Source organism: Hemitrygon akajei, chromosome 5, assembly GCF_048418815.1.
Source record: "Hemitrygon akajei chromosome 5, sHemAka1.3, whole genome shotgun sequence".
In the NCBI taxonomy this organism is placed as follows: domain Eukaryota; kingdom Metazoa; phylum Chordata; class Chondrichthyes; order Myliobatiformes; family Dasyatidae; genus Hemitrygon; species Hemitrygon akajei.
Window position 1 is genome coordinate 81,956,427 of NC_133128.1, and position 23,853 is coordinate 81,980,279.

Genomic DNA, 23,853 nt, shown 5'->3' on the forward strand with positions numbered 1-23,853 from the left:
GAGCGTAGAACAGTGGACTAAGCACACACCTCTGAGGTATGCTAGTGTTGATTGTCAGCAAGGAGGATATGTCCTCCAATGCCCTCCCACCAAGGCACACCCAATGACATTTAATAAGATACCTAATGGCCATAGTTTTACATGGGATAGACTAACTGTGTCCACATAGATCCCTCACAAACATCCCCCTGGTCCTGTTCTCATCATTCCTTACACTCAGTGGCCACTTTATTAGGTACCTCCTGTATTTAATAAAGTGGTCTCTGAGTGTATGTTTGTGGTCCTCTGCTGCTACAGCTGATCCACATCAAAGTTCGACCTGCTGTGCATTCGGAAATGCTCTTCTGCACACCGCTGTTGTAATTGAGTTACCGTCAGTTTCCAGTAAGCTTGAACTGCCTGGCCATTCTCCCCTGACCTCTCTCATTAACAGAACTGCTGCTCACTGGATTTTTTGTTGTTCTTCTCAGCACTCTCTATAAACTCCAGAGACTGTTGTGTGTGAAAATCCCGGGAGATCAGCATCTTCTGAGATACTCAAACCACCCCGTCTGGCACCAACAATCATTCCACAGTCAAAATCACTTAATCACATTTCTTCACCATTCTGATGTTTGGTAAGAACAACTGAACCTCTTGACCATGTCCGCATGCTTTAATGCATTGAGATGCTGCTCACGATTGGCTGCTTAGATATTTGCATTAATGAGCAGGTGTATAGGTGCACCCAATAAAAATGGCCAGTTAGTGTATGTGGAGACCTTGTACTGGTGAGTCTAGTTTCACAAATGCTCCATGATTTCTAATACTTGTCCAAATCATCATGGACACATCCCTCCCCACCATCGGTAGTAGCTACATGAGGCACTGCATCAAGAAGCCCGCACCTATCATCAAAAACCCCACAAAAGCCATCTTCTCGCAGCTACCATAATGAAGGGAGATACAGAAGCCTGAAGTCCATGGCACCAGGGTCAAGAACAACTATTATCCCTTCAACCATTTAGTTCTTGAATCAACCGGGGTTAGACGTATCTGGAGTTAGGGTATATAGCAAATATTAATTTCACCAGCAAGCAACCTTCAGATTTGAATGTGGATTGTAGATTGAATTTAAAATGCAGCTCTGAACAAAGCCTCCCGGGGCTGCAGATTGGGGTCAATTGCAAATCAGGAAACACCCATTCATTTGATGTCTGCATATGCATGAATCCAGTCAGTTGGGATAAACATTAATTTTGTGTGTCTGGAGTGTGGGTGTGAAGAAGGATATGTTAGAACACTGTATGTAACTCAGAGGAAGCATTGTAGATACATTGTAACATTAGAATCGTCCTGCTGTTACCGTTGATCTTTAGCATATAAAGAATATCATGTAATATTGGGTCAGGCAGGCCTCCTCCTACAAGAGTGTCTCAGTATGATGCCTGCGCTCATATCTGCTGAATAAAACAGATAATTTTATATCCATTAGCTTCAGTGTCCCTCCAGTGACTTTGTTCCTGTTACCAAACTGGCACAACTCAAGGGCTAGTGTACAGCAACACAAGTTACTTCGATCACTTTACACTAAAATGGATTTATTTTTCTTTTATATGTGTACTTTCTTGCAAGAATTGTATAATTTACATTTATGTTTTTCTTGTGAATGCTGCTTATCTGATGCTATGTGCCTGCAATGCTGTTCTCCACTGCACCTGTGCATATATATGTACTGGTGCAAGTGACAATAAACTCAACGTCGACTATCACATTGAAGCCAAAGCCCAGCCCTGCACTCAGTATCCACAACACCATGGAACCGACTGTGGACTTCAGGAAGGGGAAGCTGGGAGAACACATACTTCTCTACTTTGAGGGGTCAGCAGTTTCAAGTTCCTGGACATCAACATCTCAGAGGATCTATCCCGTGCTCAACATTTGATGCAACCATGATAAAGGCATGTCGGTGGTTGTGCATCATTAGGAGTTTGGGGATATTTGGTATGTCACCAAAGACTCTAGCAAATTTCTACAGATGTACTGTAGAGAGCATTCAGACTGGTATGGAGGTGCCAATGCATAGGATCGTGAGGGGCTTTAGAGGGATGGAGACTCAGCCAGCTCCATCACGAACACAATCCACCCCACCATCAAGGACATCTTCAAGAGGCGGTACCTCAAGACAGCATCCATCACTAAGGACCCCCACCATCCAGGAAACGTCCTCTCCTCATGAGTACCATCAGGGAGGAGATGACCCATACTCAATGATTTAAGAACAGTTTCTTCCCCTGTGCCGTTATATTTCTGAACAGTCCATGAATCCATGAACACGACCTCACTGTTCCTTTATTTTTTATTGTTATTTATAGTAATTTAGTATCCCAACTGTAGTCCTGCCACAAAACAACAAGTTTCATGACTAATGTTAGTGTCAAAAGCCCTGCTTCTGACACCCAACACTTGTTCTGATTTTGGCATTAGCATAGTATGGAAAGATTCAAAGAACGGACAGTTTCTGCCCACTATCGGCCATTTTTTATTCCTCAGAAACATATGTGATCATTATTACATTACTGTCTGTGCAAGCTTGCTGCCATTACAATGAAAAATCAGATTTCAAAACTACTGTATAGCGTTTTCAATTTTGTCGTCGTCGACATGAGATTGTGAAAGGTGTGGTGGAAGCAAAAGTCTTTAATGACGAGTTATCTTGCTTCAAGGATGTTGAGTGAGGGGGAACTATTACCCACAGCACTTGTTAGATGCCCTTTGACTTCTTAATGTGATGTTTAGATGTGGAAAAACACCTTAATTCCTAGCCTTCCTTGGATTAACAGTTAAGTTCCTAGCATGTTTAATTGGCTTTAGTGATGTTGAGTAAGGGATAAATATAGGCAGGATATGCATTAGATTTAAAGAATCACTCATAACAACATTATTAATTCCTAAACTTTTTTTGAATTAACTATAATACTCCTACTATGTCCGGCATTGAAATTTGATACAAAGAATGATGGCTACAAGCCATCATTTTTTTTATCATTTTCAGCAAACTCTGTTGAAGGGAGATACTCACAGAATGGCCTGCCCTCTCTAATAAGATGTCCTTAACTCAAATTAGGGTGGAATAGGAAAACTTGAATTGTTGGGAGTTTTTTTGTTCTTTTATCTCTTTCCTCCTAGCTGAGCTTTGGCTCTGATGGATTGGCTTGCTCTTAGCAGTGAAATCAGAAACACCTGTTTCTTGGTATTGTTTAAAGTTTTGAACCAGAGGTACGTGAACTGATAAATCATCCCATCTTATGATCAAGGCAGTATGATACTTAAAATTCCAGTTGGCACCATTAGGTCTTGACTCAACACCTGGTTAAAGCATGTGTGGCGGGGAGAAAAATCAAACAAAAGTGTAAAGGGCTGTTTTTTTGTTATTACAATAAGTAGTGTCTGCAGAATATTGCCCCAATGGAAGTGCTTTTCATGCAAGTTTAGTCTTTTAAAGAGAAATCACTATTTTATGTTGGAAAAAATTTACATGCAAGAAGATCCTATAAACAACAGTGATGGAAACTGACCAGGTGATTGGTTAAGTGGTGTTGAGATGGACTTGGTAAAAGAAATTATCTGACCATTTACAAATAATGCCTTGGGTTTTTTTTTAAATTTCCTTCCAAGTGGGAAGCTCTAAAGTTGTATCATGTTGAGCACCTTCTTGCTACGTCTTATAACAAACAACAATTAACTCAGAGTGAATCAATGATACGCCCGTTCATTCTATTTGCAGCAAGGGAAGACCAGCACCACACAGGATCCAGTGATAGGTTTGAAAAAAACAGACAGCATAGTCACTCCTTTATACACAAGTGTTTGCTCAGTTTCCCAGCCAGAAGCCCTGGATGAACCATTAGATCCATACTCGGCCGAGGGCCAGATCAGAGGCATCCAAGTTAAAAACAAGAGTTCAAGGACAGGGTGCATTCTGTTCATCTGCTTAATCAGTGTACCAGGTATTCTTACAGTAACCAAATCCACTTGTCTTTCTGCAGCTTGTCATATACTCAGGGTCCATCAGCATAATGTTGCACAAACGCTATCAGCAAAGCACTTTAAGTTCCACTTTGTTACTGCCAAAATGTCCTTTGTTACCACAAGTACATTTCCATATTCCCTCCTTGTTGCCATTTCATGACAATGTTACATTTCACCAAATATAGTAATTGAAATATCCAGATATATGTATATAAAGCAATAATGCAGTTTCAAAGCCCAACCCAAAAATCATCCCTTTCCATCTGTCCACTTCAACTAGTACCTGTTCCTTTCCTTGATATCCTCTACTTCATCCTGTTACCTCACTCAAAAATCATAAAAGAATAACAGCCATTATTATAATACCAATAGTTATACCATAGTACTGAATAGTTGCCACCATCCTCCCAGAACCACAGATGACCACCATCCACCTCCCGGAGTGTAACAGCTGTGATCCCGATTCCTTAATCTCTTTGCTAGCTTCTTGGATATGGTTTGCCAAGTGAGTTATATTTTCTGATTTGTCAGGTATGCAAGTTATTACTGCAATACAGATGCCCCCTTTCACTGATAGAATAAAATCCAAAGCCATCCCGTTCTGAAATGCTGCTGTATGAACAGCTATCATTTCTGCCGACAACTTGGTTAATGCTTGTTGGGTTCGATCAAAGGCGCATGCAGTTTCATTCGCTATTTTCTCCAAAGTCTATGCCATATTAATCAATTGCTGGGATAGTCTAGCAGTTTCATATCCTAGAAAGACAATCATCTAGTATCTCTCAGCCTCTGGTACTGCTGGACCAGAAGGTGGTGAGATAGTAGCGCCAAGTGTCACATGTGGGGCACTATGTAAGCAAGATAACAGCAGCCCTTCCCACTGCTCCCTCTCACAGTCAAGGGACATGCCTAGCAGCCATGGGTAGGCCCAGTAATCACATACCCAATAAGTGCCATTCAGTGAACAGGGACGACTGAGGTTTGTAAGTTTCATATCTTTACCAGCTAGGGGACCTTGCAGTGACACGTTACACCCTTGGCCACTGCCCCAGAAAGTTTCATGTGAGGAATCTGGTTCCCATATTTCTTGTGGCTGCACCAGTCATGCTGGGGGTGGGGGGACATGGCAGTCAGTGTCTGTCCTGTAACTGTTCAGGGTTTTCAGTTTAGTTCCACTCGCCCTCGAGCTATTCATGAATGTGTTGACTGAACCCCGTTCACTGGAATTAAAGAGAACCACACACAGCAGGATTCCTACTTTACCATGGAAGTTCAGCATCGCCAATATGAGCTAGGAGATCGGCACAGTGTTGAGTGATCTCATGCTTTTATTTGCTTGTAAGTCTTTTTACAGTGCAAGGCGTGTATCCATGATGGTTTCTCTCTTACCTTGATAGCTCTATTAATCACCAACAGTACCTGAAATGCTTCTTTAAATAGAGGTTTGAAACAATTCTTCCTCTTAAATGTCTGGACAAGTACATAATATCCAGGCTCTGTGTCATGACACTTAGTGTTGGCCGCCAGTTGTTGTGTTTCCTTCTCCTGTTGCTGATACTTGCTGATAAATTTTGTCAAGGATACACAATAGGCCAACATTCTTTCATCCAAATTATGTATGCCCATTTGCATGACTCTGAGAGGTGTATCAAATGGCAGGCATAATACCACTCCATTATGTGTTTGTGGGGGGACAATCCAGTAGTCCCATTGGCTGTGGCCCTAATGGTCATAAGGACCAAAGGTAATGTCTGTTTCCATCTCAATCCAGTTTCCTCACACATCTTACTAAGCTCATTTTCAATCGTTCCATTCATCCTTTCTACTAAACCTGCTGACTGAGGATGGTAGTTACAATGGAAGTGTCAGTCAATCGCAAGGCCTTACATACTTTTTGTATTACCTTCCCAGTAAAGTTGGTACCATTGTCGCTAGGCAGTTTCCAAGCCTCAGGATGATTTCCTTCAATAAACATTTAGCTGCTGTAACTGCATCACTCTTTCTGCAAGGAAATGCTTCAACCCATTGTGAAAAGAAAATAATGACCAATACATATTTACAACCTTCATACAACGGTAATTCAATAAAATCCATCTGTAAGTTCACAAGTGTTCCATCAGAGGGTGGTGTACAAAATCCTTCCACCTTCACTAATTTTCCTGGATTTTGTAAAATACACATCATACATTGTTCACAAACTTGATTCACAGTTCGTGATAAACCAGGGCATACCATGTTTGATGTATAGGATGTACTATTTCCCTCTTCATCCTCCAGGGAAAGTGAGTACTGTCCCCTGCTGGACCGTGGAGCATTTGGGTTGATGGTCACTTTATACAGCTCAGCCATGAGCAGCTCACTCATCTCATTTGGCTGGAGGGCCCGAAGTTGTGGTGGGACCTTGGAAAGTAAAGGTTCCACATCAGCACTGACAACAACCTTCTTACAATTTCCTGTTCAAAGGTTGCCTCTGCTCCTAATATACTTGGGAGTAATAAAAGAAAGCCCTTACCTCCCTCCAACTGCCTCGGACTCCATCCAGTCATTTGCAGGACCTTCAGTCATGACAGTCCTCACAGACCCTTCATCATTCGTCCAAGGCTCTTTGCCGCCCTGCCTAGAATTAGGTGGGGTTCCCTGCTCTTCTGGTCTTGTATTGTCCACTGAACCTCGTTGGGGGAGTCACACTGGTGCCACAACACCGGAATTGCCCCCATATATTTCAGCAGTGTGTAGAACTATTTTATTACTGATGTAGGGGTCCAATTTCTGATGCATAAAATGGTCATTTCCAGCCGAGTCATGATAAGCCATATAGTGAAGATAACAATGCCACTTACTCAGTTCTAGTTCTAAACAGAATCTAGAGGAATCCTCAGAGGTTTTCAGAGAACTTTTGCAAAAATGTTCCAAACTCTTTGAGAAGTGGGTAATGAGTAACTGCCACTTATACGAAATAGGCTGACTATTACTGAAATCGTACAGTCCACAATGGCTGTCTGGTGTATACACATGAAGTCCCTCAAGAGGGCAGATAATAGTAGCTCACATTTTACACAATAAATCTCTTCCACACAAGCTCACAGGCACATCCGGAGAAAGTAGAAAGGCATGATATAAATCCGGGTCTCTGATGCTAACCTCCACCAGGTCTGATTTCAGGACATTAATAAGCTGTCCCATATTTGGGAAGGACAGAATGCAATTCGGGCCGAGGACTATTTGCAATAATACTAATTGTAGGTCCCATAGCCTGTTCTTTCAGCAGTCCTGAATGTTGTTCCAGTTTCTGTACTATCTTCTGAATATATTCTTCTACAGAATCACCACTACCTTGTTGTGTCTCCATAATCTCAGAACAATTAGCCTTTTTAGGAAAGGCAGCATGTAATGCATCATACATGTTTTTTATAAAAGTCTTCATTTGGTATGGTTGCAGGTCCTGACCTGACACTGTGGTGATGTTCTTGAAAGCCCTGAAATTTAACCTTATAAAAGTCAAATTAGGGTCCTAACCATGTCCTCATTAAGGTCTCCAAATACATAATATTAGGATCGTGAAATGAAACAATAATTTTAGTTTCTGAATAGCTATTTCCAAGCCAGTCTCCAGGTCGGGCATTTCATCTACCATGGCCTGTAATTCTCCAACCGACTAAAGTTCCCTATCCATAATTTTTCCATCAATCCTTCCTATAATTATTAAACATATGCTATGTCAGTATCTCCTTATTTTGGGTGGGGAGGGATTCCTTTTGTCCCATTGTTAACAATTTCTGGTGTCTCTTCCTTACCCTACTTACCATGTTTTCTCCTTCTTTTGTTCACTAAAGCTTTCTGCACGGATTAAACTATTAAGCTCAGTTTCCACAGATCTCCTCTTATTCATCTTACTGGTGCAACCCTAATGCCAGAGGTGTCTCTGACCCTGTTACCATCTAAATTTAGAGCATCTCTAATGCCGTAGGTATTCCTGAAACTCTTACTGTTCAAATATTGTGATTGTCGATGCCATAGGTGTCTCTGACACTCTTACTGGTCAAATCTAACCATCGATACCCATATGCTACTGGTCACCGTGCTGAAAGCATTGGAATCATGGGGAGTGAAACTGATCTACAAAATAGACAGTAGGACAGATCACAGTGTATCAACCAGGAGCAGGGCAGAACCCAGTATTTGCTTCTTGCCTGGAAAGGCCACACAGCAAAAAGCAAACTTACTTTTCTGTGATCAGTCTCTTCAAGAGCTTACCCGGGAGTAGACGGGCATCAGAATCTCCCTTGGTCTGCTCCCGCACCTAAACATGCGATCTCCAGATTCTGTTGAGCACCTTTTCGCTATGTCTTATAGCGAACAGCAGCTACATTATATGGGAGGCAGGGTTTAAGGGTGGGCACAACATTGTGGGCCAAAGGGCTTGTACTGTGCTGTACTATTCTATGTTCTATGTCTTATAGCGAACAGCAATTAACTCAGGGTGGAATAATCATAAGCGTGTTTATCTTACTTGCAGCATGGGAAGACTAGCACTGCATAAGAGCCGGTGATAGCTTCATAAAACAGATAGCACAGTCACTCCTTTATACACAAGCATTGGCTCAGTTCAAGGACAGGGTGCATTCTGTTCATCTGCTTAATCAGTATATTTGGTATTCTTCTAGTCATCAAATCCACTTGTCTTTCTGCATTTGTCGGATACTCAGGGCCCATCGGCAAAACTTTGCACAAACACTATTAGCAGAACACTCTGGTACAATACAGGTTCCATTTTGTTACAGCCAGAAGTGACATTTTTGTACAAATACATTTCCACAATCAAATAACCTCAATCTCCATGAAGTCTGAGCCCAAATCGGTGCCCATTTCTCTGGAGCTGGAACTAGCAACCCTACACCCAGTGTTGAATGGCATAGTTGTACTGGGAGGCCAAGTAGTGTGGGCATGTGCTTAAGGAAAGAAGAGTGGTCTCATCAACAGGGTAAGTGTGGAATTTATGTTGTTCCTGACTGGGAGCCCAGAACCAGAGGTCACCGCCTCAAAATAAAGGCCGGCCACTTGGGAAACAAGTGACAAAATCTTCATTTCGGAGGTGCGGACTCTTTGTAGTTCTCGATCCTGGAAGGTTGTGGAAGCTGAACTGCCAAGTATATTTTATGATCAAAATCAACCTTTGGTATTAAAGAAATCAAGGGGCATGGGGTTAGTTCAAGACAGTGGTGTTGAGGTAAAATTTGAGCCATGATTTTACTAAATAGTTTAGTGGGTATGTGAGGGGCCAAATGGTTTACTCCTTCCGTTTCTTATGTAACTGCGGCACCAGTGGCTGGCACCAATATCACCTGCCTCAAGCACTGAAGCAAGAGGATATGAGTTCACAGGGATCATGTGTTGGCACTCTCAGGGCTGCCTGTAATTAACAAAGTCTCGCATAGCTGAAGGCAAGAGAAATGCCCTGATGGCCACTGCTGTTCAAAGGATTATAGAAAGGTGCAGTACAGAAACAAGGGCCTTTCGGCTCTTTCATCCATGCTGACTATGATGGCTATCTATGCTAACCTCTGTCTTCCCTATCCAAGTTCAGGTCCTCACAGCCTACAAACACTAGACTTATGTACTGTCCATATAAATGAGCGAGCATTTGGGAGACCAGCAGGATGGATTTGTGGGATCTGCTGCCTCCACCACCTCCTCTGGCAGCTTGTTCCAGATGCTCACCACCCTCCATGTACATTTGGAAAGGGTTAAACTACGTTCTCTGTGTCGACAGCTCACAACAATATACTTCCTTACAAATAATGTTTTGCAAATTTATTTATTGATTTTACAGACTAGAATAAATTTGTTCTTGCAATCATTTGTGTTTGCAATTCCAGAATGAATACTTACTATGCATCTACTAAGAACCGGTACAGAAACGCTTTGACAGAGAGAGAGATCCCTATACACAAGAAAACACATGACAATACATGGTAGAGAAGCAGCCCATTCAACCCAATTTGTTCTGCTTTTTAAATAAGCAACACTGTCACCCAATAAAATTCATCTCAGCTCTTGCAAGCACCACACAGGTTTCTGGGGAGGAGTCCTTCAGCTCTTGTCAGCCTTTCGTTTCATTCCACTTACAGACTAAAAATGCAAAAGGGAAGTCTTTTCCCTTTAAAGTTCAAAAGTGAAATCTGAAATTTTGCTTTACTCTAGACCCACTGTACAATAAAAGCAGAATCTAAAAATAAGCAGATGAGAAATAAAGCCAGCCTATTTTGCAGGGAGCTTTGCACTGGCCACATTGATAACAAGCAGGTTGGACCTCAGGACTAGAATTAAACTTGGATCCATGTACACCTCAGTCTTATCAAATTACACATGTGAGATAATTATCTGAAAGAATCCCTTTATCTTTCAAAGACTCACAGAAGAGGAGATATTGTGTCACATTAGTCACACTCAAGTCAGGTCAGTTCAATGGAGAACTAACGTAGAGGGGCTGAAGCCTAATGGTTAGTTGCTTCAACGGGGGGGGGGGGGGGGGGGGGGGATGATCCACTAAAGCAAACTACTCCTGATGAGCTGCACTTCCACTGGCTTTGAGGAACATCTGCACAGGATTTGTCCAGTTTCAATATCGATCAGTGTGGCATAATACCAATTACACAGAGGGGGAGTCTCTTTGGGGTGCATTGCCGAAACAGCTGAATACACAGGAGCATAGACAACCTTTGAAGTCAGGAGGGAAGAAGAACAATTTATATTTTTTTTTTGCAACTTCAACTAAGTGAAATGATGCAAGATGTTTCTCAGTAATACCAGAAATTAAAATTTGACACAGAACTGCATTTGCAAACCCCACAAACAGGAAATAGTTCTCCTTGCATTTTGCTTTAGCTGAATTTTGATAACTGGATACTCTGTGTTGTAATAATATAATGCGAACATTTTCAATGGCTTGATGCAAATTTGATAACACTAAAAGGGAAACTGAGGCCATGTTCCACAGGGTACTAGGAGATTTTGTATTAGTTTCAAAAGAAAATCTGGAAACAAATTGTTGGATAGGTAAAACTGATTATGAATCAGTTATTTATTTTAAAAATGCAATTAGTTCACTAATAGATTTAAATGAAGCAAAGCCCCCAGCCTTGATATTAGACCTATCTTATAGGTATTATTTAACTTTCATAGGAGGCCAATCATCCTGCTAGGCAGCACCTATGGAGAGGCATAAACGGTTGGCGTTTCAGGGTGAGACCCTTCATCAAGACTGGAAAGCAAGGGAGGGGGGTGAGAGGAGGGAGTACAAGATGGCAGATGATAGGTGAGACCCGGTGAGGTGGAAGGGGGAAGGGATGAAGTAAGAAGTTAGGAGGTGACAGGTGGAAGAGGTAAAGAGCTGAAGAAGAAGGAATCTAATAGGACAGTGGACCATGGAAGAAAAGAAAGGCAGAGGGGAACCAGAGGGAAGTAATGGGCAGGTGAAAGAAGAAATGGTAACCGGAATGAAGAATGGAAAAAGAGGGAAGGGGGTAATGGGGAGAAATCACCTCATAGTCCATCTGGTATCCTCCAACCTGATAGCAGGAACATCAATTTCTCCAACTTCCAGTAATTTCTCCCCATTCCCTCCTCTCTTTAGTTTTCTCAAGCTATTTACTTATGAGGCTTTGCTGCTCAAATAGCAGGAGTATTTCAGTTCAGAGCATTTACTACATCAATATTAGATTAATCATGTTCAGTTAACTTACAACATCTAGTGGCAGCCCCATAGCACTTAACCAGATCGTTTTACAATTATAAAATATTGCGTCTTAATTTGCAACCACTGTAAACCGGATCTCTGTCCCACTCACAATCTGAATTCAAAGCATTGTCAATTTAATCCTGAGCCCCTGACACCGCTAATGAACAATTCATCAAGTCATCAAACCAGTCCCATGTCACTTTGAATAATGCTTGAAATGAGCTGTGCACACAAGCTGAATTGCAATTAACGTCATTATTGAGAATACCCAGTGGCATTTACAGGGGCGACTAATCAGTCCGAGTTATATACGTCAGAAAGAGTGGAGATTGTTTATTTGAATAATCTCCTTGAACTTTCAAAGATAACCATGCTGGTCTCTGTGGGATAGCTGTCTCGGGTGGTTCTGAAACAAGAGTCTTCAAGATTGTGGATATATATTGCTCCTGGGCCTCCCAAGCTGACTGAGCATTTGGATGGGGCAAGGGTGGTAGTAAAGCCTTGGGATGAGTTACAACGTAAAAGTATTTGACCATAGGTATAACACACCATTAATATAAATTGACCATTAATATTAAGTGTGAGGAGGAGCTTGACACTTTCCAGGATATTGAAGGGGAGATTCACCAGGATGTTACCGGAGGAGGAACGTTAAGGGCGCTGGATGGAAAGGCTTTGGTTTTCCTTGGATCAGAGGATGAGCTGACAAAAGGTGTAGAAGATGATGAGAGGCACTGATTGCGAGGAATGACAAGAGGGTGGATTGTAAGAAAGTGTTCCCCGTGGAGGAGGTGTGCAGGACAAAAGGGTATGGGTTTAAGGTGAGGAATAAGAGGTTTAGAGAGGATCTTTTCACTCAGAGTGTGTTTGTAGTCTGGAACATATTGCCCGAGGACATGATGGAGCCAGTTACTCTCCAAGTACATCCAGGAACAATCTGTTGAGCACTTAAGTTGCCAAGGCATAGTACGTTACATTCCGAGTGTTGGGAAACGGGATCAATATGGCTGGGTGCCTGATGGGAAGCATGGACATGGTGAGCCAGGGGACATTTTTTTCTGTGCTGTATGATTTAATTAGTCTGCTTTGTTGACACCACATCAACAATCCCAAACATTCGAATTCTCTACATCATGTCTGCAGCAGGTACCCTCTACAAAACACACTGCAGTTACTCACCAAGACTTCTCCTCCCCAACCTGCAAACTCCAGCACAGGAAGGACACAGTCAAGTAGAGCATGGGGAAACCACCACCTACAGGCTCCACTCCAAGCTGTGCACCATCCCCATTTGGAAGCATATAAGACCGTAAGATATAGGAGCAGAATTAAGCCATTCAGCCCATCAAGTCTGCTCTGCCATTTCAACATGGCAGATCTATTTTCATCTCAGCCCCAATCTCCTGCCTTCTCCCTGTATCCCTTTATGCCCTGACTAATCAAGAACCTATCAACCTCTGCCTTAAATATACTCAATGACTTGGCGTCACAGCCTATGTAGCAATGAATTCCACAGATTCACCACGCTCTGTCTCAAAAAATTTCTCCTCACCTCTGTTCTAAACAGACAACCCTCTATTCTGGGGCTGTACCCTCTGGTATATGACTCCCCCACCACAGGAAACATCCTCTCCACATCCACTCTATTGAGACCGTTCACCATTCAATAGATTTCAATGAGGTCACCCCTCATTCTTCTGAATTCCAGTGAGTAAAGGCCCAGAGCCATCAAATGCACATCACATGACAAGCCTTTCATTCCCAGCATCACTTTGATGAACCTCCTTTGAACCCTCTCCAACGTCAGAACATCCTTTCTTAGATAAAGGGCCCAAGGCTGCTCACAGTACTCCAAGTGAGGCCTCATTAGTGCTTTATAAAACCTCAACATTACATCCTTGCTTTTATATTCTAGTCCTCTCGAATTGAATTCCCCCAAACCTGTGCCTCTAGATTTAGATACCTCTGTTATAAAGAAAAGTTCCTACTGTCTACCCTATCTATACCATTCATAATTTTATATACCCCTACCAGGTCTCTCCTAAGCCTCCTTCACTCCTTACACATTTAGATGGAGATGTAACGTAAAGATTTTTACTCCTCATGTATCTGTAGGATGTAAGAAATAAAGTCAATTCAATTCAATTCCAAGGAAAACAAACATAGCTGACCTAGTCCCTCCTCATATCCGGAATGCTCCATCCAAAGCAACACCCTAACAAATATCCTCAGCATCTGCTGGAGAGGGATCACAACCCTCCTGTGGTGTGGTGATCAAACTGGTGCACAGTACTCCAGATGTGGCCTAACTAATGTTTGATGAAGTTCTATCATAATCTTCCTGTTATTATATTTGATGCCTTGCCTAATGACACTAAGTATACCGCATGCCTTCTTCACTATCTCCTCTCCTTGAGCATCCATATGAATGGGGACTGCTGAACCTGCCCCATGTTTATCCATGGAAATACTTGGAGAAGTCCTGGCATTAGTGCTGATGCCCCAGATGAAGATTCAGCCCTGATATTCCTGGACCTATTTATCATTTTTTTTGTTGATCCTTCCCTCTGATTTTATAATGTATCTTCTACAATCTTGAGAAACTCCAAATCACATTACCGGTGATGCAGATTTTGTGTATTGGCTACTTGGCAACAACTGGTGGGGGCAAGACTCGTGACAAACAGTCCATTGGATAGCAGGAAATAAAGCCAACTTTCTCAAAGAAAATGTTCAGTCTAAAGGCTGGAAGGAAAGAAAGTACGACAGCGTCTCCCAATAAAAGCAGGGTGATTTCACAGCAGCTGAGTGTAGTTAGATATATAGTGTGCACAAAAGTACTCAGTCCCTGGTGTGGCCATCAAGTTTTATGTAATCATCTTCAGTTCTGATTGGCTACAGAGTTGTCAATTTCAAAGTGTAGTCATTCAGCAATAGCGCAAATATGATAGCCAATGTTCACACATCAAGCTCCCACAAAGAGCTGTGTGATAAAATGCACATAATCTGTTAGTTCTATTGCACTGATTGAAGGACAACTGTGGTTGAGGACATCAGGGCCCTTTCCTTGCAATGTCACAGGATATTTTAGGTTTAACTAAAACAACAGACAAGATCTTGCTTTAGGTTCTCATCCAAAAGATAGTGTAGCGCTCCATTATTATGGCATTGGAAAGCCATCAGAATTTTATACTCAAGCCTGTGGAAAAGGATTCAAGCCTACAGCCTTGATACACAACCAAGAAAGTCTTCCTGAGAACCACAGGTGACAATCTCCTTTGGACTGGCCCTCTATCAACCCTGATCTCTGTCAATTGTCATCTGTTTAGTCTGGGCTATTACGTCTTGCCTTAATCTGAACGGGGTCTTGAGATTTTAAAGATTCTATGTCTATGGCTGACAGTTTATTGATCTTGGCATTTTACGTGCAAAACCAGAGCACTGTAGACCCTAACCTCATCTCAGCTAAGCATCCATGTTGATATAATAAATCCATATATATTTAACTAGCAAATTCTTTTGAACCATAACATACATATCCTGCCTAACAATAGGGGAGGCTGTAATTGGTTAGTGTACAACACGTAATAATGAAGGCATGTCTGCTTTAGATTCTTTTCCCTGCTACTTTAACGGAAGTACTTATTTATTGAATTACAGCACGGAATAGGCCCTTCCAGCCGTTCAAACCACGCCACCCAGCAATCAATGTTCCCTCTGGTTCGTAATGACCAGTGTGCGCAGAAATCTCGTGCTGTGCAATTTTTTGCCCAGTGACAACATTTTATACATAGAGGTATTCATTTTAACAACTAACAAAACCCTTTCAATAAGAACTTTGATTTTCTCTGGGTTTGACTGTTTTCCCTCAGAAGAAACATCACTAACAATCCCCCAATTTAATCCTAGCCTGATCAGGGACAATTTACAATGACCAATTAACCTATCAACCAGGTATGCCTTTGGATTGTAGGGGGGAAACGGATCACCCGAAGGAAACCCACTTGGTTACAGGGAGAACATACGAACTCCCTAGAGGCAGTGGTGGGAATTGAACCTGTGTTGCTTGTACTGTAAAGTGTTGTGCTAACCACTACGCTACCATGCCACCCCTTTACTTTAAGCAGTTAAAGTACATTTTTCAAAAACAAGAGAAAGTAAATGTCTAATTTGCAAACACTATAACTTTGCCCAACGTTGTTCATAATTTAAACATGTTAATTCATGTTCATTGATCTTCACAGTAGTGATGGAAGAAATTTCACAAGGCAAGCATATAGACCACATTCTTGTTCAATTTCACACATTTTCTCAGTAATGTATTTGGAAGTATAAATAGTAGTTGTTACCTTCTAGACTTGGGTGGTGGGGTGGAGATACGTCTCTACCAAAGGCGCTGTAAGGCACTCTTTCCCTCTGAGAGCCTGCAGATCACCCTTGGGCAAGGTGCAGCACCTGCTTAGCCCCCTGATGAGGGTCGGGTGAAACCATGAGATCAGGTGGTGGGTGGTCATATGAGCAGCTGATTCATATCACGTCCTGATTATACAACCATTGAAGCCAGGCAGACAATCTCTGAAGATTACTGATAATGGCTGGGGTCACCCGTCTTGTAAAGACACTACCCAGAGAAGGTAATGTCAAATAATTTTTGTGGAAAAATTTGCCAAGGACAATCATGGTCATGGAAAGACCATGATCGCCTACATCATACGACACGGTGCATAATAAATGAATGAACCCTTAAGCATTGCATTCTGGAAAACTATTCACCACTGGATAGGGTCCAAGGTCCTTACAAATGATAAAATGGACTCTTGACCTCACAATCTACCTCATTATGAACTTGCATCTCTCTGTCTACCGATACTGCACGTTTTCTGCACTCTGCTATTGTTTTACCTGGGACCATCTCCATGCAACATTGTTATGAATTGATCTGTATGGGTGGGATGTAAGATAATGTTTTCACTCGACGTTGGTACATGTAAGAACAATAAACCAATTTATCAATTTAATAAATGAAAATACTTTTCTGGTTAATGGCAGAACATGCAGCATCACAATATAAACCTCAGCAATCTCGTGCCCCTACTTATTCACAAGGAACAATTTCTGAATTGGTCAAGTAAAACAGAAGATCAATTTTTGACGATTGGCAGGGTAAATTAATATTTGATATTGACATACTCATTTTCATTGGTATTTACCCATCCCAACAGCCAAAACTATAACACACTCATATCATTCCATTAACAGAGTAAGCTGTAGTATCATTGGGCACAAAACCACATGACGACAAAAACTAAAAGCATTTTTTATCAATGTACATGAGAGGAGGATGGCAGAGGGGAAGGGGAGGATGGAGGGGGGTAAAATCAGGTATGGAAGAGGCTAGTACTGGAGGAACAGATATCTATCAATATCTTAAAGAATTACAGGGCTGGAGGGTGACAGTCTGAGAAATCTGTTGACCCACTCAAACAAATACTGCTTATCTGCTGGGAGAGATTAGTCTAGCTGGACAAAATAGCAGGGAAACAGCAAGCCACCATCTGAAAAAGTGGAAGAGTGTGCAATTGTCTGGATTTATGCAACTTCTAGGTGAAATGAATATGTTAAAAGGAGCTGGGATGCTAAAGGATGGAAATGATGATTCATACAGTCATATAGATTCTGGTTAGAGCCCAGTTGGGTCGCTGCCTCAGTTCAGGCACAACACCTCAAGAAGGAGAGGTTAACCTGGGAGTGATTGCAGTAGAGGTTCACCAAGATGATATCAGGGATTAAATTTCAAAACAGTAATTGCATAGACTGAACATGTAATAGTTAACACAAACTTGTTGGAAATGAATTGTATTGATTCAGTTAAGAGGAAGCTAGGTACGGACATGAGGATATATTGACAATGCAGGATTAAACAAGGTCAGTGGAGGCTTGCTGTAAATTCCCTTGGAGTCAAATCAGCTTTAGGTTTCAGTAAACTTCATCAGATTTGTGAGCTAAATGGGTGATTTGGGAAACAAATCTGAAGTCTTCAGCACTGATTTCTTGCTATTTGCCATAAATTCAAACAAGGGAAGCTGAGGTCTCGTACTGAGGTACATCAGAGACCGATATTCAAATGCAATGTATTTATAGATCTCTATCATGTTACTCCAGTTGAACAAACCTCTTAGGGAAAGTTAGTGAGTTGAGAGGTTAATATAAGATGCATCTTTGAACACACTGCCAGGCTTTCCATAAGACCTGGGACTTCAGCTTCTCCTCTTCTTCTGAAAGTGATACTGGGCTGGTGCTCACCATAGGCCGGTCCTCTTCTCTGACCCAGTGCAGGGCCAGTTGTCCATCTCATGAGCAAGCTGCTGTTGTTTACCCAATGATCAGTATTCAATTCACTTAAAGGTCACCATGCCCTGAGACTTCAGCCACACCCATTGTTTATTCCCTTCTTAAACCACAACTCTGCAAGGTTGGACAGTAAGGGGGAGGATGGGGTAGGTCAGTTGAACATGATTGATTCAGGGTCCTGATTTGCCATCTGGGCCATGTGCCTTAGTACATCCTTTTTTGTTAAGATGCCCAGGAGACGTCTGAAAAAAGAAGAGAAACCCGCAGTGAGAGTGTGCTTTAACTTCTGGTGCAAGCTACAGAGGATGTTACAAAGCCTGTGTTTTCTGTCCAAGCAGGATCACATTTAATACGTAGGAAGTGTTTTGACTACAGCAGCCAATACATGTCAATCACACATTATTACTATTTGTAGTCCAAACCAACAGGAGTGGTCGGTTCATTTGCTAAAAGACCTCAGCTTGACCAAATCAGATTTTAGAAGAACCTACAAGATTTTCATTGGATGCATGCCAAATGGCACTGACTGGCTAGTCCCAGTAGTATGCTGCTATGTTGCATATTCTGGCCATGTGCTACTCTGTATTACCTCTTCAAAGAATTCAAGGAGGCTGGTCAAGCTAGACTTTTCTGACGATTTGAAATAAAATATGGAAAATGCTGGGAAAACTCAGCAGATCAGGCAGCTGCGTGAAAAGAGGAATGGCTCTGAATGTGGGAGCACAGTTCCTGTAAATGGGGTTGGGGCCCCAGCAAGTGGACAGCGAGTTAGTAAATATCATTTGGTGAGCCAGATGCCAAACCCTCTGTATTTCTGAGCAGTCTGGTAAGTGATTGTCAGACTTTTATTGAATTTCTTTCATTACTTTCTGTTTAATGATTTTGGCTTTATTTATCATTGAACCTCAATCATTGAATATAGAACAAATTTTCAATTGGCCTTAATACTATCAGACCCCATCAATCACAGACTTTTTGATACTACATGTTAATCCCTTCCTTTCTACCTCCAACTTAATTTGAGGCATGACAGGGCTTCACTGGCTTCACCACCCTCAGAAATGCCACACACCAAAAGATCCATCTAACCCTGCAACCCCTGGTCCTGCTTTCCCCATCTCAATTATGGTCAACGTCAACAATGGGCTCCTGTGCAATAAAACCTCCCAACACGTAGCCCTGATGTAACATCTCAATGTGGCCCCAGTGTGGTCAGATTGGGTGAAAGTCAGTGTTAAAGCGTACCCTGAAGAGGAGAGAGGTCGAGAGGGATCGAAGGTGAGGAATGGAATTTGACCAAGGTAGCTTAAGAGGAAACAGACGGTTGGGCCAGAACTGGAGATCTTACAGGGTTTCTGGAATTAGACATGGGGACATTTCAGGAAAACAAGAAAGATAATTTTCTTTAAACAAAAATAAATTACTGCTCATGTAGGAGAGGAGAGGCAAAGTTACGGATATTCTCAAGCCTGTAGGGGCTGGAATATGGAACCCCTGATGCATTTGCATAATGGTCTCAGTGTCAGAGACCAGGTCAGTGATTTAGTATTCCCAGTTTCCCAGGCCTGACAGCAATTCCATATGGAATGGTGTTGTGCCCTGGATTTGTGAACCCTTTCCTGAAGGGTTCCAGCAAAGCACACAGAGTTTGACCACTTTAAATCCAACAGTTCATGCCAGATATATACACTCATGGAAGGCTTTACTAATGGTACAGGAATCTGGATCACGTTGTGGTAGGTCTGGGGAATTCTGCTGACAGACAGAAGAACAATACAGAGCATTGCAGGTAGTAGTGGGAGGAGGTGAGTCAGACCCTCAAGCCTGCTGCAACATTCATCAGATAGTGCTGATACAGTCATGGAGTCTACACCACTATCTCTGTACCCCTTGTCCCCTTTTATTGTTCAAATGACTGTCAATCACATCCCCCCCATCCAGAGAATATAAAAAATTCTACAGCTTTTTTCCTTCCACAGTGGGTAATCTCGCATTTTGCCACATTATACTCCATCTGCCAGCTTCTGGCCCTCTCACACAAGCTGCCTATAACTTGCTGCATGCTCCTTATGCCTAACTCACAAATAGTTAATTCAGCTATCTTCACAAAACAGCAAGGATGGCTACAGATCGCTTCACCCATAGTATCAGCATTAACAGTAAATGGTTGAGGCCCCAGAACTGAACCTCAGGTACTGATGGTCAAATGGAAATTGACCCAAGTATCCCAACTGTCCTCTGTTTACCGGTCAAGGTACTACCCCAGTCTCACTGGTTCTTGATACAAACAGCAGATAGAATTCATGGTACTGCACATTAAATCCAGATCTAAATCATGAGTGTATCTATGGGCATTGATTCCTAGAAGCAGTATGGGGTTAAAAAGTGCACCATTTCACAGACCAGCTTTCAGGAGGAAAGTGCCTTGCACCTTATTGTCTGCCTCACTGCACTTTATTCTGCATTGTTACTCCTTTCGCTTTGAATTACCTCGATGTACTGATGTGATGACCTGCCTGGACTGTATGCGAAACAAAGATTTTCCCAGTTCATGTGACAAAGTAAACCAATTTATCATGAAACCTCTTCGTGAGTCTCAGTGCTAAATTCTCCTGCTGAGGGACCTTAAAGATGTTATCTAACTGTAAGCTGTTGAACATTACAGCTGACGTCATAACCATTTTGTTATCTGCTTGGAAGCCTCTTCTCAGAGGCAGCCATTCTGAAAACTGTGGTGTACCTAACGATATGTCTGACTGCTACCGTTTAGTGGGCATGGCCCACGCCTGAAGGAGGTGAGGTGATTGAAGAAGCTGACTTTAACTGCCGCTTACCCACTACGAGTGACGAGACACTGTCGCAGACCCAGTTTACGGAAGATATCCACCACTGTCTCCATGGGCGTGTGGTCGGTTACTGTGAATGGGCTGAGGTTGAGGATCCTCCGCAGTTTGAGAGGGCAGGGGCTATTGCCTGGCAACGAAGGAGGCTCTTCCATAAAGTATACAATGGAGTTGCTGACTACACCGTCTTGAATTTTTCTTGCGTTTTCTGGTGAAGAGAAGAAACAAAGTTTAAAATGATTGAAGGATTTTGTGGTTGCCACACCCTACACACCTCCCCTCAGCCCCCTCCTTCTAATTCAGAATTTCATTCTTGGCAGTGTTCCTAATGGGCCTTACCAATCATCTCAGACTCAGTCCACTACCTTGCCTTGATTAGTCAAGGCATTTGGGAAGATGTATTGCAGCTTCACAAAACTCTAATTAATCCACATCTGGAGCATTGCATTCATTTCTGCTTGCTCTGTTATAGGAAGGATGTAGAGACTTGCAGAGGCTGCATAAGAGATTTAGCAGGATGCTGCCTAGATTAGAGAGTAGGAGCTTTAAGACCACAAGACCATAAGATGTAGGAGCAGAATGAGGCCATTTGGCCCATCCGGTCTGCTCTGCCATTTCATCATGGCCGATCCAATTTCCCTCTCAGCCCTAATCTCCTGCCTTCCACCCATATCTCTTCATGCCCTGACCAATCGAGAATCTATTAACTCTGCCTTAAGTATACATAAAGACTTGGTCTCCACAGCTGCCTGAATTCCACAGATTCACCACACTCTGGCTAAAGAAATTCCTTCTCATCTCTGTTCTTCTCTATTCTGAAGCTGTGTTCTCTGGTCTCAGACTTTCCCACCATAGGAAGTATCCTCTCCACGTTCATTCTATCAAGGCCTTTCACATTTGACAGGCTTTAATGAGGTCACCCCTCATTCTTCTGAATTCTAGTGAATACAGGCCCAGAGACATCAAACGCTCTTCATATGACAAGTCACTCAATCCTGGAATCATTTTCGTGAACCTCCTTTAAACCCTCTCCAGTTTCAGCACATCCTTTCTAAGATAAGAGGCCGAAAACTGCTCACAATACTCCAAGTGAGGCCTCACCAGTGCTTTATAAAGTCTCAACATTATATCTTTATTTTTATATTCTAGTCCTCTTGAAATGAATGCTAACATCACATTTGCCTTCCTCATTACCAATTCAACCTGCAAATTAGCCTTAAGGGAATCCTAAAGAAGGGCTCCCAAATCCCTTTGTGCTTCAGTTTTTTTTAAATTTTCTCTCCACTTAGAAAATAGTCAACCCTTTCATTCCTACCAAAGTGCATGACCATATACCGTACTTCCCAACACTGTATTCCATCAGCCACTTCTTTGATCTGTCTAAGTCCTTCTGTAGCCTCTCTGCTTCCTCAAACCTACCAGCACCTCCACTTTTCTTTGTGTCTTCTGCAACCAAGCCATCAATTCTGTAATCCAAATACAAGGAGAAGTTGGACAAGCTTGAGTTGTTTTCTCTAATGAAGCTGACAGAAATTTATAAGATCATGGAAGGGACAGATAGAGTGTCTGTCGGTACCTATTTACTAGGTCAAAATATCTAACACCAAAGAGCATGCATTTAAGGTGAGAAGGGGAAAGTTCAAAGGAGACGTGCTGGACAGCAAGTAGAGGGTGCCTGGAATGTGCAGTCAGGGGTGGCGGTGGAGGCAAGTACAATGGAGGTATTTAAGAGGCACATGAATGTGCAGAGAATGAAGGGATATGGATATTGTGTAGCCATAGGGGATTAGTTTAGTAAGGCATTTAATTAATTAATTCAGCACAACATTGTGAGCTGAAGGGCTTGTCCCGTGCTGTACTGTTCTAGGTTCAATGCTGTACCTGAGGTAGTGAACTCAAAGAGGAGGTTATGTCCTGTGGTTTAACACCCAGAGCAGAATAAATAAATGAAACCCATCTATATCATTTCTGCTTGTAACCTGACCACACAGACCACAACTTCTTCCTGATCTGGTTAGTGCCAAGCTCACAAAGGACACTCATTTCCTCACGCCCTTGTGCTTACATTGTTACTCCGCACTTTCGCGTTTTATGTATTTTGTTACAGAGTCAGTGTCAATCCAGGCACAAAATTAAGTATACATACCATATTTAAGTATCTTCCACACATTTTTGTGATCTGCTTCCAAGCCCCAAGATCAAGTTATTAATTTAAATAATGGATGCCAGTTCTCTACTCATTCACAGATCACATGTACAGGATATTCTCTCATAACTGAGGTGTTCCAGTGTTGCCAAATTTCTAGAGCCCCTGTGTCATTCTTCTTGAAGTTGTCAGTGAACTTTGTTTGTATTCTCAATTGGAAGAAGGGCCAAAAGGCCTGTTTCTGTGCTGTAATGTTCTATGGTTCTATGGAATTTAGCAATTCACGTTATTGAATTTAAATAGAGTGCAATGATTTGCAGGCTCATTAACTAGCTGAAAGGTGATGATATGCAAAGTCCTTTCACAGGTCCCAACTCTTTTCCAGAGAACAGGAGGGATTATTGAGGAGGTGCGTCTATCTACATCCATTGGGCATGATGTCCTACTGCTTACCCATCTGTATTTCGAACCTACAACTCTGGTCTCCATTGCTGCGACTTTCTGAAGGGAAACTCCAATCATACATTCATGGCAAACAAACTACAGATCTGCCCCAACTTAATTCATTCAACAGAAGCTATTAGTCTCAAGGTGTCAAATTTCCATATGACTTTCCATACAGATCAGTGCAATATTTGGTCTGCCAATTCTATCCAAGCATCTCTGTTAATCAAACCACACACACCCCACCCTGTAACCTATCAACTTCTACATGCTCCTCAACTATTCCTGTAGCCCAGTTACCCTGAGGGTAATATACTGCA

At 42.1% G+C, this 23,853-nt stretch overlaps 1 protein-coding gene across 4 annotated transcripts in view; it reads right to left on the minus strand.

Moving 5' to 3' along the window:
- Positions 1-9,810: 9,810 nt before the first annotated feature.
- The window catches only part of LOC140727915 (H(+)/Cl(-) exchange transporter 4), a 108,643-nt gene continuing 94,600 nt past the window's right edge, over positions 9,811-23,853 (minus strand). For all 4 annotated transcript variants that reach the window (XM_073045884.1, XM_073045885.1, XM_073045886.1 and 1 more), the window contains exons 11-12: positions 20,935-21,151; positions 9,811-18,342 (exon numbers count right to left, since the gene is read on the minus strand). In XM_073045884.1, coding sequence (XP_072901985.1) covers positions 18,252-18,342; positions 20,935-21,151 — 308 coding nt within the window. In that variant the 3' untranslated portion in view covers positions 9,811-18,251. The remainder of the gene's footprint in view (positions 18,343-20,934; positions 21,152-23,853) is intronic.